General features: G+C 36.7%; 1 protein-coding gene across 3 annotated transcripts in view; it reads left to right on the top strand.

The window, feature by feature from the left end:
• LOC127972231 (PHD finger protein 21B) overlaps positions 1 to 6,791 on the top strand; it is a 41,601-nt gene extending 34,810 nt beyond the window's left edge. For all 3 annotated transcript variants that reach the window (XM_052575607.1, XM_052575598.1, XM_052575590.1), the window contains exons 10-13: positions 318 to 476; positions 2,854 to 2,920; positions 2,997 to 3,100; positions 3,236 to 6,791. In XM_052575607.1, the coding sequence (XP_052431567.1) occupies positions 318 to 476; positions 2,854 to 2,920; positions 2,997 to 3,100; positions 3,236 to 3,493 (588 nt within the window). In that variant the 3' untranslated portion in view covers positions 3,494 to 6,791. The remainder of the gene's footprint in view (positions 1 to 317; positions 477 to 2,853; positions 2,921 to 2,996; positions 3,101 to 3,235) is intronic.
• Positions 6,792 to 18,043: the final 11,252 nt, after the last annotated feature.

The raw sequence follows: 18,043 nt of genomic DNA, 5'->3' as shown, positions 1-18,043 counted from the left end.
AAAATTAATCGTAAACAAAAATACTGATCAACTACCATGATCATTATAATAAAATAAAAAATCAACTAAACCAGTAGCACTATCATAAAGCACACAGAGTTTCATGTGACCAACCTGATGCATTGCAGTGAAAATACTAATGTGATGTGTTCTAAAATTATGCACTCCTTAATCACAAAAGAGGCAATGAATATTTAAAATGTTAAGAATTTTTTTTTTAAATTTTTTTTTTGTGAAAGGGCTAATTGTTATATCTTTAAGTAATATTAAAAGTGTATATAAACAATTCCTGACAGTTGTGTGTGTGTGTGACATAGGAGGAGCGGCAGCATGATGATCACTGTGCAGTGTGTAAACAGGAAGGAGATCTTCAGCCGTGCCACACTTGTACCCGCGCCTATCACCCTGACTGCCTGCATCCACTTCTCAAAACTGCCACCAGGGGCATATGGATGTGCCCCAAGTGCCAGAAGAAAGTATGTTCCTCTTTGCTCTGAACACACACATTATAAAACCCCCAACAGCACAAGGATGTCTGCAGGACATTTATTTGATGTTTTTCATTTCATCTGGATAATGTAATATTCTGCATGGATACAACCTAAATGTTTGTCTCATGCGGTTATTAAAGGAATAAATTGATCTTGTTTTAGGAATAATTTGATATTTTTACTAGAAAATTATATATATATATATATATATATATATATATATATTAGGGGTGTAACGGTTCACAAAATTCACGGTTCGGTTCGATACGATACACTGATGTCACGGTTCGGTTCGGTTCGGTTCGATATGTTTTAGATACAGCAAAATGTAAAAACATCTCAACTTTTCAGAATGCCGCAAGCGCACCGCGGGTCATGTGACAAGAACCAACCAATCAGCTTCATCCTTTCCCGTAACAACGTTGAGAGCTCAGCCAAGATGAAGGATCAGCTGATCATAGTTGTATATGGATTGCAATTTTGAAATAAATTTAGTAGCAGAGCTACTGCAAGCGATTTTTAGAGCTGCAAATCCATTTATCCTTCGCTGAAATTTCCGCGTCTCATGGAGAGAGCACATCATTGTTGCTTAGCAAAGACAGACGCCTCATGAGCGCTTCTGCCCGAGCGCTTTGGAAAGGAGGAGAAAGACGCGCTTAGCGTTTTCCATGCGTTTTTAGGCACGATATGTGAACGGCCCCTAAGGCGCTCGCTCACTCAGCACGCGCTGAAGGCTCGTTGCAAAATGTCTAATGCATTTAACAGACCAGAAATATAAGATCCTAAAATAACCAACAGGTCTGGTGTTTGGGTTGGATTCCCTGTAAGCTATAGTTTCTAAATGCTGCAGGGATAGTTTGCTGCGTGCATGTTTCTCCTTTTTTTCGTCTTTTCCCAGATAGTACTGACGCATATATCCCAGATATTCCCGCTGGTGTTTTTTTTTTTTTTTTGTATTCCCGCTGGTGTACCCTGTCATGTTGCAGATGCGACATATGTTTTTTTATCCACCACTCTCTTGCCATCACCATTATAGCTTAAAGGGAATCCAAAGTGCACCCAAACACCAGACCTGTTGGTTATTGGAGGATCTTCTCATTTCTAGTCTGTTAAACGCATTGGCTATTTTGCAACGAGCCTTCAGCGCGTACTGAGTGAGCGAGCGCCTGCTGAGTAGCCTAACATAAACATATAGATGGTGTTTTTTTCTTCTTCGGGAGTGTCAGGGGCGTTGCCTGTTACGTTGTTTGGGTTATTGGGCTACCTTGTTGAACGCATATCATTATATTTCTTTCTCTCTCTTTTTTTTTTTTTCAAATATAATTAATTACTCCAACGAACCGTTCGGTATACATAATGCGTACCGCGTACCGAACCGAAAGCGTCGTACCGAACGGTTCAATACGAATACGCGTATCGTTACACCCCTAATATATATATAAATAGCTGTCCTCTTATGTCATAATTATAACATAAATAAATTCAACATTTTTGAAAAGTCATACTGAAAATTATCTTTTGTCACAAATACATAATTAAGGGGGTAAGCTGAATAATTTAGGGGAATAATTATATTCTTTACTGTAGACAGTTAGCTATTTTAGAAGAAAAAATATAAAAATGTCTACAGTTACAAGCTTTAATTTGGTAAGCATTATAAAATTTAGTCGCCTTATCCCTGAGAGCATGCCTACATCTTAGAGACGACTATTTAATGCGTGAGTTTACATATTTTTTTACTTTACAAAAACTTTACAATGAGGTTAATTAGTTAACTACTTTAGTTAAAATGAACTAAGCATAAACAATACTTCTAACAACATTTATACATCTTAATGTTAATTTCAGCATTTACTAATGCTTTATTAAAATCTAAAGTTGTGCTCTGTTAACATTTGTTAATGCACGGTTAATTAACATGAACTAACATTGATAAAGATGAATAAATACGGTAATAAATGTATTGTTCATTTTTTGTTAATATTAGTTAATACATTAACCCTATTGTAAAGCGTTTCCATCAAATTACACTGTATTTTAAAAGACAATATGTTTTTAAAAATACCTTTTTATTTATAAGCATTGTTTTTTTTTTTGTTTTTGTTTTTTACAATAATGTTCTACAAGTTTTCGCTTTTTACGTTGAACAATATAATTATTACGGTGTTGTTTAGAAAGTTTGAAGTGTTGTTTGTCTTCGTGAATTATTCATTCGTACGCTAGAGAGAATACATTTTACTCACACAAGTGATGCAAAACTAAACCCTGAACAAAAATGAAAGTGTGCATTTCTCTAGGTTTTGTTTGTGCAAAGAAGACAAACTGAATCTGCTCATTCTCTGTTCTGCTTCTTTTTTGGAAGGTTTTGAACAAAGAGAACCTGTCTTGGCCCCAGAACTTCATCCAGTCGTATGTTACACATAAAACAGGTGAGCTGTCAAACACATCTGAATGCACTAGCACTCACGAGTGATGATGACGATGATGATGTGTGTGTTTGTGCAGTGAGAGAGGAGGAACGCAGGAAGCTAATGAGGAGAAACACTGAGCTGAAACTAGAGTGTGAACATCTGAGTGAAGAGGACAAGAACCTCTACGATGCTCTCACTGTAAGAAAATGGGCCAAAATAGTTGAACTATTGACTAAAAAATCAATTGATTTAAAAAAGAGTGTTTAAAAACATTTCTCTGTCAGACATATTTAGTAAAATCTAAGTAAATCATTTGAAACCTGTGTTCAACAGAAATGCGTTGAGCAGAAGGAGCATCTTTTGGGTCAGAAACGGGAGACTCAGACGTCCCTTGAGCGTCTCAAGACTCTGATCCGACTCATCCAGCGTGACCAGATGATCCAAGTAACTATGACGGCCACCACCACCACCGGAGCGTCGCTGCTCTCGCTGCCGTGGATCAAAGCCTCGGGCACCAGCTCCACAGCGCCAACAGCTGGCTCCTCCGCAGTACTGCACAAAACCACACTTCAGCCGCACGGCAACAACTGACTCCCAAACCCACACAAACACACAGAACAACTCTCGCTACAAGACCACCGAACGTCTTTGTAAAGAGACACGGACGCTGATATCTAACCAACGTGCATTTTCTTCTGGTAACGTCTTACCATAAAACAGTGGACACGATTATGAGCGTCACTCAATTCATACGTATTTTTTAAAGCCAACACACAGTGCTCACAAGATTTTTTTTTTTATTCCCCGTTTTTTTATGTATTATTTTTCTTGGCCTTAATGTATTTATGACTAGATTACGATGCAGTCGCAAGTATATGAAATAAGTATTCTACATAGTTAGAAACATTTCTTTTTTTTTACTGGGGTTTGGTGTGTTTGCGTATCGGGGGGAATAATCGTTTCGCGTTTAGTTATCGAGAAGGTTAGCGTAGTTATAGCTGAAGACAAGCGACATATGAAACGAAGAGCACTGTACATTGATATATCGAATAAACATTTGTTTGATTTATTTTTTTTGATGAACAATGTTTGCCATAATAATTCAGGTTAAAGTGAGACAGGGAAATGTTTTCATTTTGTTCATTTTGTGTGTACTTGTGAGCATACAAACTTAAAGAAACAACAACATGAGATAATTTTTCAGTATTAATAGAGATAAAAGAACAAAGTATTTACGATAACAACAGAATTTAGCCTTTTTAGTGAAGAGTTTAGTATTTTCATGCCGATGCCTGTTAATGATTTTCAAAGTATTGGAGTGAGGGATTTTTGTACATATATGATTCTTCTTTTATTTCGGCTCTCCCAACAACACAAATGAAAAGGCCATTTGAGTTCTTTGAGTGCCTGATCCCGGAATCCAAAAACTTGTTTTGTCTCCCCAGTATTTAAAATATGCCAAAAACCCTTGAGTGTTTTTTTACCGTTAACTGTATAATGTCTTCATCTCATCTCGCTTTCTCTGAAGTGTTTCATGTTTTCATTTTCGTATTTCACGTCACTCCAGGATTATAACAAGTTGCATTATTATTATTATTATTAATTTATTCTTTTTTAGATGTTAGAAGTGAACACTGCCTGATGAATAAAAGTAAAGAATTCATATCTAAAACACTCAGTGGCGAAAAATATGGGATAATTTGAATGGTACTTATTTGGAGGGAAAGTTGAGCATGTACATTTGAGTGGATTGTCTTCCTGTGTGGTTCGAAAAACAAAAAGAAGTAAATAAGAAATAACAAGTCATACACGGTTAACGACAGCACTATCAATCTCAACAAAGAATATTTCATAAAAAAAAAAAAAAACATTTTTAGTTTTGATTTAGTGTTACATAATAAATACCATTATTATACATGTGTATCTTTAAGGGCTAACAGAATTGTATTTAACCATATTAGGAGTACAATTAGTTTTTTCTTTCTCCAGTTTAAAATATATATCTACTGAAATTAAAAATTGTCTTTTGTGTGACATTTTCTATGAAGTCTGTATATGTTATGTAATATTATGTGGTAACATTATACTGTGTCTACATCGGACGCGAGCGGAATGACGCGACGCGACAAAATACAAGTCAAGTCAAGTCGCCTTTATTTATATAGCGCTTTAAACAAAATACATTGCGTCAAAGCAACTGAACAACATTCATGTGGAAAACAGTGTCTCAATAATGCAAAATGATAGTTAAAGACAGTTCATCATTGAATTCAGTGATGTCATCTCTGTTCAGTTTAAATAGTGTCTGTGCATTTATTTGCAATCAAGTCAACGATATCGATGTAGATGAAGTGACCCCAACTAAGCAAGCCAGAGGTGACAACCGAATCTGTATGTGGATGTGGCACGGCGCGACAAATTCCCGACAGTAAACTGCTGCTGCGTTCTATTTATAATGTGCTGACACAAATCTCTAATGATTTTCAACGGACGCTTTGTCACGTCTAGTGTAGAGAGACTTTAGCTGTCGCGTCAGGTGTAGACACATTACAGTCAGGTTCTGTATGCTAGCATATGCTATTGCATTAACTATTAAAAACTAAAACTATAAAGCTATATTCTTATAATACCTTTTGTTATTTATGTAATTTATAAATATTGAATTGTTAGCTCATGTTAGTTCTCTATCCAGAATTAAACATATTTGTAGTTTCAAATTTTTTTCTCCTTCTATTTTTGTTTTGTTGCTATTACAGATTAGAAATTAAAACGAACCAAGATTAATTCATGTAAAAAAGTATTAATGTCAAATTATTTTATAACAGATAAAAAGTTATAAATAATATACAAAATATTTCAGTACTTATTAATGGTCAGTACAATGCATTCAACGAGATCAACGCTGTTGTTGTTTTGTGTCCGATATTTAAAAGGTATAACCATAAGTATTTATTGTATATATTATGAAGCATTTTCTATACAGACATCATAAAAAGTGTTTTTTCATCTGACACAATCTCTTTCAGTTTCTGTATTATCATATTCAGAATGTAACTGGACTGCATATCATCTGTTGTAACAGTCGCTCCTATAAAGTTCAGACTGCGTTGAGATCAGTAGAAGAAAAAAACAAAAAAAAGTGAACACCCCTAATTTACTTAACACTTGTTTTTAGAAAAGAATTTCTGGAAATGAAATGGTTTTTATTTTAAAGTAATTAGTCTTGTTCTACAGATGTTTACTTGTTTTTTGTTGGACGACAAGATGATACTGATTATGAAAATAACATATGGCAGGGCAGAGGGAATATTAGCCCTTTCCATGAATATTCAAGATATTTTTATTAATATTTCTTCATGTACTATCTGTATTTATTTTGTATTTAATTTATTGATTTGTTATTAAACTGTACCTGTGCTCTGTTCTTCATATCACTTCCATCTGCATTGCTGCACTTCCCTGATGGTGTTCACCCGCTGTCGCCCATGTTCCAGATATCCTCTCCGGGAGAAACTGTGCAGTGCTTATACAGATCTATTTTACTACACTCAACACTACGTTGAACAAAAATCAAATTATATTCTTTTATCAATGAACAAATGAAGGGAAGACAAAACATTTTTTATTGTTTGCTAATTATGCATTTTGACTTAGCTTGCGATGTGTGACGTGTCCTTTTGCAGTGGAGAAGGAAGCCAAGCGAAGCGGTTAAGACAACCCAGAGGTGTTTAGCTAGATGTCTTTGGACTGTGTTTTTCTTCGTCATTCTGAAGGGGACTGTCCAGTGGATAGTACATATAGAAGAGTGTTTGTCTTACATATGCCAATGTAGTTTTTACATCATCTTATGATCTATTAAAGTTGAGTGATGGAAGTTCATCAATTGTAAGACTTGTCTCCCTTTTTGTGCTTCTTGAGAATTCTGGGAATATGATACTATGTTAATTGTGTGGTAAGGGTTATAACAGTTGAGTCCTATTAATGTTAGTGATTTGAACAAATCATGTGTTTTACTGTGGTTAGATGTGAGGCTACTTTATGTGCATAGTTATAGACAATGGCGTAACAATCACTAATCGCATGCCAACACACTAAAAAACTAATCTCATGGCAATTCATAAGTATTTAATGTTTTATGCTGTCTGCTTACGCTCCAATGACAGTTAAGTTTAAGTTGGCGCTAAAAAGCTTGATTTTATATGATCCACATCACATCACATAACATAGTTACATTTTCCTGTGAGATTAGATTGAAGAAAACACTCTGAAGATCCTTCTGTGTGGTAATGCCATGGCAGCCACCCGCAACACTATAGTATCATACTAAAAACTCCTATAAAAATTGTTGGTAACCACTTTGCAATACCCTAGCAGTTACCCACTGTACCCTAGAAATTGCATTTCAATGTGCAAAAAAACATAGACAGGAAACGCAAAAAAAAAGTGCTAAGAAACTACATAAAAATCTCTTCTGCAACTATCTAGAACACCCTACCATCTGCATAGAAACATATTAAAAACTACTAAGAAAACCTTAGCAAACACATAAGAAAACGTCCTAATGAGCTCTTAATTAACTAAAAAATGAGCTTTTAACTATAATCCTCACAAGCAACATAATATTAAGACCTGTTTTCATGGATTAGATTTTCAATAGAAGTGTATTTGCTATTTTCTTTTTATCTAAATTTTGCCCTCTTGCCGCTCATTTTGCATTATTGATTTCCAACATATCACAAAAACAATGCACATTCAACTGCACGAATAAAACCACTACACTGACAACCCAAAATTAACAATCGCCTCCCAGCAACACACGAGAGCCCCTCCTTCTGCGCCTCTGATTAGACGATGGATGATGACTGATGCAACATCCCCCTCTCACAGCCAATCACAGCACAGGAGAGCCCATGGCCCTCAGATTTGGACGGTTGTGATGCTGATCAGCTTCATTTGGCTTTCGAATGTTTCCAACTGCTGCTCCAAACACTTTAATCCAGAGCTGGAGAATTGCTCCAGGTTTCCTGGTATAACAGCTGCAGTTAATGGTCTAAATGAATGAATGAATGGTCATCGAAAGCTCTTATAAGCCCTCAGAGTTTCTCGAATATCAGCGATCACACGAGCAGCACGAGTGTTGATAACAACAGAAAAAAAATGTAGCTTTGGTCACTTTTAGTGAAACAGAAACGAAGATGGCTTTTCAACAGTGACGTCCAAACGGCAGAAATCAGGAAATGAAGGAAAGAACATTCAAAGAAAATCTGAATCTGTTGAAAATACACACACTTGTGGTGTTTAGGACCATTTCAAAACACATGAGTGTAAATACAAGTTTCTTTATAGGTGAGTCAGTAGATCATTCATTCAACCTATTTACAAAAAAAAAAAAGATTCATTTGGGAACAAGGTTTTGAAATGCTTTTTAATGCATATGAAATAAAACCAGCTTTATACCTACAAAAGTTTTGAAGGAATGTTCAACATGCAAGGTTTTCTGGTATAGATGCTCTTCCATTCACATGTTATAAACACTTGAGATATGTGATCCATGGTCGTGGGTACATGGTTGAATCTAGGGCAATTGCAATGCTTGGTATTCACTCCATTTTGCAGAGAAACTAGGGACTGAATTTAAGCCATCAACGTGTATAGATGTATACTTATTTATTAAAGAAAAAACTAGCTGTATAGGGATGCAGGAAGATTGCTAAGCTTTAAATCTCAAGATCATACATTTTGTCTGTAATACTGGTAGGAAAGCGTTGTATCATACCTATACCTAAAGTGATGCACCATGAATCATTAAGAGATTATTTGAGATAGGATTTCATTATCATTTACACACTATTACACTCTCAGAAAAAAGGTATAAAATCTGTCAATTGGGCAGTGCCCTTTCAAAAGCACTTAAGATACTATTATGTGCCTTTAATGTACTTATATGCACCATTTATCTGTAAATATGGTACAAAGGTATATCTTTTAATAGGGTACTGCATTGACAGTGCATTTATTGTGTATTTATTGTCCTAAAATATAATCTCTGATTATATTTTCTATTTTATATAATTAATAATTAATTTATATAATATTATAAAAAAATAAAATAAAAAAATGTTCATTGGAAAGGCGTCAGGTTTTATTTTCGTGCAGTGTTGCTCATGTACACAGAGTCAGTTATTATTAGTCATATGAAGCTAATGCATTTAGGATATGAATAATCGCGTTATAATAAGTATAGACAGAGGGGCTGGGCAATTCCTCATGTATATTTAACCCAGTGTGGGAATTCAGACAGGCTGCTTCGAGTTCTTATATAGACCTCGTTCGAACAGTTGCTGTTTATAAAAGAGCAAAGCAAATGGAAAATGGAAGACCCCAGAATAAAGAGAAGTGAAGATTACAATTTCACCACTGCGTTTGGTTTAAGTGTTCATATGCTGGTCTGAGAGCACTTTTGGAGCAATAAAAATAAAATTAAACGCGCAAACTCTTTTAAATTAACACTTATTCACTTACAGCCACTTACTGAACGTTTATTATGTCAAAGCAAATATATCCAGGCCTAAAAATCTCAAGCTGGTGAATTGCAGAAGTAGAAACGACTTAAATTAATTGGCGACAGATTAGTGCATCATCCAGCAGATGGCAGTATTGCAGTTTACTGTGTTTAGTTCAATAAAGCCTATTTTGGGCTCATATGGAAAGCTGAACAATGTTTGTTATACCCTTTTAGGCTTCATTATCATCTCAATGTTTGCGTGTTACATGCGTCCATGTGTTGGGAAACCCTGAGAGACGTATCGTCTCTGTACGGTGTATACAATAGGCTGTGGTGCTCTATTATATACCCCGTTGGCTCACAGATAGTTAACAAAGGTGATGGCGCCAGGGCCGTCACGTCCTCTGTGTGAGTGGTTCCACATCCAGCGTAATCCTGCTTGAGCCACATCTGATCTCATGTGATAGCACACAATTCCCCACAACAGCACCACCTTAGATGACAGATCAGTGTGCTGATAGTGTGTTCTTGTGTCTGTGGTTTGAATGGACTAATAAAAGCGCTGACCTCTGTTAGGAGACATCGCTACTGCTGAAAGTCAAGCAGCCCACCCGTTTGTCCACCACCAGCATCCCGCAAGGGCACAGGAGCATTGATTTTCTTTAAGGACCTGATGACTTTTTATTTACAGCTTTAGCCCAACACAATGACGTTAATTATGGTTTATAGCCTATTTAACAGATAACAGTACAGTAGAGGTGATGTATTGGTGGTCAAATTAGCATAAACGGGTCTTATTCTCCCAGTTATAAAAGTGGTAAATAGGTGCCATACAGTACATCATCTAAACTTTGACCTTGGTTGGCCAAGACAATCAGTCCTGAGAAAAATCTGAACAGAGTACGTGACAAAAACACCATCATTTAGACACTCAAAAGGGTTTTACTGTTAGGACAGATTTCTGTTATCCTCACTTACTGTACCACACTATAAGTAAGTAATTTGTCTGGGAATCAATTCTTAGTGCCAAATGTCGTGCTCATTGATATGACTGGTGCCACATAAAATGTGAGATCCGCAGCAGAAGGGAAGATTTTCAGTAAAGAAATTGATAATTTTGGGTCTGTTTCTTACTCCAAGCTATGATATGATGATAGGAGACATAGCACAGACATATGGAGCACCTTTATTACAGTCGGAAGATTCCTTTATGGTAAACTCATAATTTCGAAGCTTGACAGCTTTAACTCTCTTTGACTTTTATTATTTAGTGGGCATAGAAAGGATAACCCCCTTTAAAATAACCACATTTTGTTGCTTTGCAGCCTGAAAAAAAAAACAAAAAAAACATTGGATTATTATTATTTTAGCAGCATTACATTTATCAGCTAAATGTGACCAAAAAGACTCACAGATCACAGATCCTTGTGTAATGCAAGCGCTTCTTCAAGCGGCTCCATGATGTTAAGAGTTTGGACAGAATCAGTGACCTGTAATCAGAACGGAGCGGTAATGATGAGCCGAGCATTACCTCTTTACAAGGTGAGAGCTATGCTGAGCAATGGCACTGCTTTCTTTACTCAGTGTCATAGTAAGTTGGGTGTACTGTGGAAATATTGAATCGACATTAAATATTTACACGGCACACCCAACATAGTATGATGTTGGTAGGAAATATGGACTGGATAACAGATATATCGATTGAAATATTACACCTCAGTGTAGTGAGGAGCTGTATAAGATTCTGCTGAGCTGAACTGGATTGCTGTAACACAGAGTAAATCAATCCTAGACCATTCTCTGAAAACGGGGACACTATTGTAACTCAATTTGTCCTTATGACTTTAATGCAGATATCGAAAAAAAAAAAAAAATGAAATGAAAAAAAAAATGCTTTGCCCTAAAGCTATAATATCCTGTGTAGACCAAACAAGCAAGTCCTGGATATGAGAAGATAATATAATGTCCAGCAATAGGCAGCTATTTTGCTGCGGCACCCAGGAAGCACTTCCCCCACCAACAATTCCTGCCAGTACTGACACTTAAAAGTGAAGTGAAAGTGAAGTGACATTCAGCCAAGTATGATGACCCATACTCAGAATTTGTGCTCTGCATTTAACCCATCCGAAATGCACACACACAGAGCAGTGAACACACACACACACACACACACTGTGAGCACACACCCGGAGCAGTGGGCAGCCATTTATGCTGCGGCGCCCGGGGAGCAGTTGGGGGTTCGATGCCTTGCTCAAGGGCACCTAAGTCGTGGTATTGAAGGTGGAGAGAGAGCGGTTCATGCACTAACCCCACCCACAATTCCTGCCGGCCCGGGACTAGAACTCACAACCTTTCGATTGGGAGTCTTACTCTCTAACCATTAGGCCACGACTTCCCCAAACCTATGACCTTGGTGTTATTAGTCCAAGTCTCTAACCATTAGGCCATGACTGCCCAACACAACATTATTATAATAAATTATATTATAATCTTAGATGATATTAAAGTTAAATTGTAAACAATACATTTACAACTGTACCAGATTTGATTACTGGACTGAAAGCATTTCAAAGCTCTAGTCCCTCACACAAAGCTTTAGGTTGATGTCTGCAGACTTGGAATATAGCACACACCTCATACATTTAGCCATGTACAGTGGAGATTGAAATTAGAGAACAATCTATAAATACTCTGTGGCCGCTGGACATCACTAGTTTCTCGCAGTGTGCTGGTGTGATCTTGGTCCAGTCTTCTTCCAGTCTCTTCAATAGTTTGGTAACTGTAATGGGTTTCTTAGCTATTACTTTGTCCCCATTTCATTATTTCTGGGTTCTTAACTTAAAGGAACTGCTTTATCCGTTTTGCAATGTGACAGGGACATAGTCTTGCATGAAAATTGCAGGTGGATTATGAAATACTTGGGAAGATATTGCATGTTGCTGAAGGAGGTTCTGATAAACATTTGAATTCACCTTCCATGTATCTATTTAAGAGACGCAACTGATGCAGACCTCATCTCCCAAACCACACTTCCTCCTCCACCTTTCACTGACTTTTTTATGCACTTGTTTTTCATATACTTGCTCTTATCACTAAAACAACACAACATGCTCCTCAGCAAAGGCGAGTCTAGCATTGTGATCCTTTCTGCTGATGAAAGGCTTGGTCACGGCAGAGTGCATTTTCAGTCCGAATTCTCTTCAATGTGCGGAGACAGATCCTTACCCTGTTCAGCACTGATCTAGTCAGAAGTTCCAGCTGCAGTGTTTAACCGATTCCCAACTGAGAGTCCTGATATCCTGTCATCCCGTGCATTTGTCTTATGTGGATGACCAGCATTTTGGGGCGGCTTGAATGAATTAGTGTCATTGTAAAGCTGCAATATTCAGGAAATTATATATTTGAAATAAATTAAATAATAAATAAATGTATGCATTTAGCAGAAGTTTTTATCCAAAGCGACTTACATTGCATTCAGGCTAACATTTTTTACCTAACATGTGTTCCCTGGGAATCAAACCCACAACCTTGCGCTGTTAACACAATGCTCTACCACTTGAGCCACAGGAACATAATGAAGTGACCAACTTTTCTTGCACTGGCTGAAAGGATCATCCCTTTGGTCTTCATTTAGACAACTTGCTGTTGCAGGGTTTCGGTCACCTTGCAGCGGCAAGCAATCTTGCAATCTCAGTGAAAATTAGAAGATCCCTGCCAGGAAATTAGCACCAGGTACCAGATTAACACCAATGACTTGGACATACATGGAAATAGTGTTTTCTAATTTTGATCACAGTTCATTTTCAAATATCTGATTTAAGTTTTTTTTTCCTTTTTTTTTTATATACTGTGCTTCCGAATACAATTAATTTATGAGATATGCTTAAAAACTGCCCTTCTACCCTGTTAGGTTAACTTCAAACAGGACTAAGAATTTACCTTGAAATTTAGGAAATTGTATGTTGTTCTCTAATTTTGATCTCCACCAAAAGATTAGAAGAATGTGAGCTTTTGACTGAACTATTCCTTTGAGCAGTCATTTGGTGTTCAAGAACTCAGGATGGAGTGTCTTTGTTGTGATGTTCAGGCAATACGCAAAGCACAACCCAGGCAGAGCTCTATCCCTTTAGTGAATTTTGGTGGTCGATGACACTTTCTTTTGGGAATTCTTGTGAAGAAAAAAAAAAAAAGGAAGGAGATCATACCCTAAAGGGAAGTGTGCTGTAATCCACTGCAGACAATGATCCAAAACATACAGCAAAAACTCCCTCAGGGAAAGATCACATTAGAAAGGTTAATGTCCTTGAGTGACCCTGAAAAACAATCAAGATCCACATGCAACGGAGAATCTCATTTTCACCAAACTATTTTTTTTTCTCACTTTCATTTTGCCAACACCACACTATCACAGTTTGTCCACCACCATACCCTTAGCAATACTTAAAATATGAAAATAAATGATGTCGCTAAGTTTCGATCACAACCACAGATTTTGCCCTAATAACTTCTTTTATTTAGTTAGCAAATTTAGAGTAGCATAAGATAGCATACTCCATTTACCAAAAGACAACAGTATCAGTGAAGAGCTTAAAGGGATAGTTCACCCAAAAATGAAAATTTGATGTTTATCTGCTTACCCCCAGGGCATCCATAATGATTGTTCTGTGCATTAAAAACTAAACATAATTTATAAAAAAAAAAAAATTTTAAACTCTGGTTCAAACTGTCCTGAACATGTCCTGAGCACGCTCTCAGAAGCAGGTGCAAGATGCGTCTTCTTCTTCTTCTTCTTCTTGCTTTATGGCGGTAATGCACTTATAGAAGAAGAAGACGGGTCACATGCCTGCTTTTGAGAACATGCTCAGGACTTGCGTTTAGGACAGTTCGAACAGAGTGGACATTGTGTGAATCTGTGAAGTTTCTTGCACAGACCAATCGTTTTGTGTCTTTACACATCAATGTATTGTCATGAGCTACAGGGTTTAATTTGGTGTTGTGTGTATATATATATATATATATATATATATATATATATATATATATATATATATATATATATATATATATATATATATACAGTTTTGTTCAAAATAATAGCAGTACAATGTGACTAACCAGAATAATCAAGGTTTTTAGTATATTTTTTATTGCTACGTGGCAAACAAGTTACCAGTAGGTTCAGTAGATTGTCAGAAAACAAACAAGACCCAGCATTCATGATATGCACGCTCTTAAGGCTGTGCAATTGGGCAATTAGTTGAAAGGGGTGTGTTCAAAAAAATAGCAGTGTCTACCTTTGACTGTACAAACTCAAAACTATTTTGTACAAACATTTTTTTTTTTCTGGGATTTAGCAATCCTGTGAATCACTAAACTAATATTTAGTTGTATGACCACAGTTTTTTAAAACTGCTTGACATCTGTGTGGCATGGAGTCAACCAACTTGTGACACCTCTCAGCTGTTATTCCACTCCATGATTCTTTAACAACATTCCACAATTCATTCACATTTCTTGGTTTTGCTTCAGAAACAGCATTTTTGATATCACCCCACAAGTTCTCAATTGGATTAAGGTCTGGAGATTGGGCTGGCCACTCCATAACATTAATTTTGTTGGTTTGGAACCAAGACTTTGCCCGTTTACTAGTGTGTTTTGGGTCATTGTCTTGTTGAAACAACCATTTCAAGGGCATGTCCTCTTCAGCATAGGGCAACATGACCTCTTCAAGTATTTGAACATATGCAAACTGATCCATGATCCCTGGTATGCGATAAATAGGCCCAACACCATAGTAGGAGAAACATGCCCATATCATGATGCTTGCACCTCCATGCTTCACTGTCTTCACTGTGTACTGTGGCTTGAATTCAGAGTTTGGGGGTCGTCTCACAAACTGCCTGTGGCCCTTGGACCCAAAAAGAACAATTTTACTCTCATCAGTCCACAAAATGTTCCTCCATTTCTCTTTAGGCCAGTTGATGTGTTCTTTGGCAAATTGTAACCTCTTCTGCACATGCCTTTTTTTTAACAGAGGGACTTTGCGGGGGATTCTTGAAAATAGATTAGCTTCACACAGACGTCTTCTAACTGTCACAGTACTTACAGGTAACTCCAGACTGTCTTTGATCATCCTGGAGGTGATCATTGGCTGAGCCTTTGCCATTCTGGTTATTCTTCTATCCATTTTGATGGTTGTCTTCCGTTTTCTTCCACGTCTCTCTGGTTTTGCTCTCCATTTTAAGGCATTGGAGATCATTTTAGCTGAACAGCCTATCATTTTTTGCACCTCTTTATAGGTTTTCCCCTCTCTAATCAACTTTTTAATCAAAGTACGCTGTTCTTCTGAACAATGTCTTGAACGACCCATTTTCCTCAGCTTTCAAATGCATGTTCAACAAGTGTTGGCTTCATCCTTAAATAGGGGCCACCTGATTCACACCTGTTTCTTCACAAAATTGATGACCTCAGTGATTGAATGCCACACTGCTATTTTTTTGAACACACCTCTTTCAACTAATTCAACTAATTGCCCAATTGCACAGCCTTAAGAGCGTGCATATCATGAATGCTGGGTCTCATTTGTTTTCTGAGAATCTACTGAACCTACTGGTAACTTGTTTGCCACGTAGCAATAAAAAAATATACGAAAAACCTTGATTATTCTGGTTAGTCACATTGTACTGCTATTATTTTGAACAATACTGTATATATTGTCTCTCAAAGTCGTGATTCTCATCCACTTAAATTGTTTGACTGAAAGACTGCAACAGTTTGTGTTAAACATCTTCGTTTGTGTTCTACTGAAGAAACCTACATACTGGATGCCCTGGGGGTAAGCAGATAAACATCAAATATTAATTTTTGGGTGAACTATCCCTTTAAGGTGAAATATGGGACACTGAATGTGTGAAGAAAATAAAGAAAAACAGAAAAGGTAAATATCAATTTACAAACAAGTTTTGTGCACAAGTGACATTTTGAATATAACAGCATAGGCATAAAACATGTTTTGAAAGATGGACACTTTTTTGTTGTTGTTGAACCCCTGAAAGTTTGATATGTGTTGTTAGTTCTAACGCACACCCTTGGACTACATAAAATAAAATAAAAATAATCTATAATCTCAACTTTTAAATTCTATTTGAGGGATGATTTTTTAGGTGAATTGCATTCAAATTAGGAGTGAACTTGAAAGAACACAAAATAGAAACTGCACAGTGATCAAGCCTAAATGTTATTTCAGAAACTATGCCTACAGTAGCTATATGAGCAAATTAAATTGGTATATTGGGATAAATCTGTGGTGCTGTAACTTCAACGTGTAAAGAATACTGAATTTTCTATATGAATGAACAATTAAAAATATATACACACTTTTGGTAATTACTACAGACTTATACAATATAGACTACAGTAAATACAATATAATAATCGGTGCAAAAACAGTCTGCCTCTAGATGCCTTAAATAATTGCTCTTGATGAGTAAGTCTGACCTATATCTGAATATATTTTAGTTAAAGGCAGTTCATAATTGAATTCAGTGATGTCATCATCAAGCTCAGTGCAGTTTAAGTAGTATAAGTACAATCAATTAGTTGATTTTCCTTGATATTAAGTGTCAGCGGCAGGAACCAAAACTCCATTGAATGGAGAAAAAACATTCTGAAAACCCAGGCTCAGTCAGGGTGCCAGTTCTCCTCCTGTAGTATAATCTGTTTACAGTGGTTATCTAGGAGACAAGTTCTTCACTGTGGATCTGTCTCTGGGGCTCATCTAGTTGTCCTGGTCTCTGCTGACATTCAGGGCTATAGAGGAAATTTCTAGTTGCTGATCCACCATCTGGGCTGGATATGTACTGGATCCAGGTGACTGCAGGGACCATCTGATCTGGATACAGACTGGATCTGGTGGATACGCCGACCTCAAAATAAGAAAGAAACATTAATATTAGCATAGATGCCATTCTTCTAATAATGTAGAAAGTACACTGGGTTTTATGGGGAGTGTTCCCAGTGCCGGTTGTCCTAATTAATGCAGCCTAAAAATTATTTAATGGATTTGAATATTAAAAATGTGTGTGATATGTGTAAGCCAGGTTAAAGACCGGTTAAAGAGATTGGTCTTTAATCTAGATTTAAACTGACAGAGTGTGTCTGCTTCCCAAACAATGTTAGGAAGGTTATTCAAGAATTTAGGCACTAAATATGAAAAGGATCTGCCATTCGCAGTTCATTTTGATATTTTGATATCAGTTTTTAGAACGCAGCGGACATGGAGGACAATAATGCAATAAGAGCTTGTTCAAATACTGCGGTGCTAAACCACTTAGGGCTTTATAAGTAATAAGCAATAAATTAAAGTTTATATGATGTTTAATATGGAGCCAGTGCAGTATTGACAGAACTGGGCTAATATGGTCATACTTACTGGTTCTAGTAGATGCATGCTGCATTTTGGACCAGCTGGAGTTTGTTTATTAAGCATGCAGAACAACCACCCAATAAAGCATTAAAATAATCTAACCTTGAGGTCATGAATGCATGAATTAATGTTTCTGCATTGGACATTGAGAGCATAGGTTGTAATTTAGACATATTTTTGAGATGGAAAAATGCAGTTTTAAAAAATGCTA

The sequence above is a fragment of the Carassius gibelio genome, chromosome A4 (assembly GCF_023724105.1).
Source record: "Carassius gibelio isolate Cgi1373 ecotype wild population from Czech Republic chromosome A4, carGib1.2-hapl.c, whole genome shotgun sequence".
Classification (NCBI taxonomy): domain Eukaryota; kingdom Metazoa; phylum Chordata; class Actinopteri; order Cypriniformes; family Cyprinidae; genus Carassius; species Carassius gibelio.
Note: the sequence above shows the minus strand (reverse complement) of the source record. Positions and strands in the feature narration are given on the sequence as shown.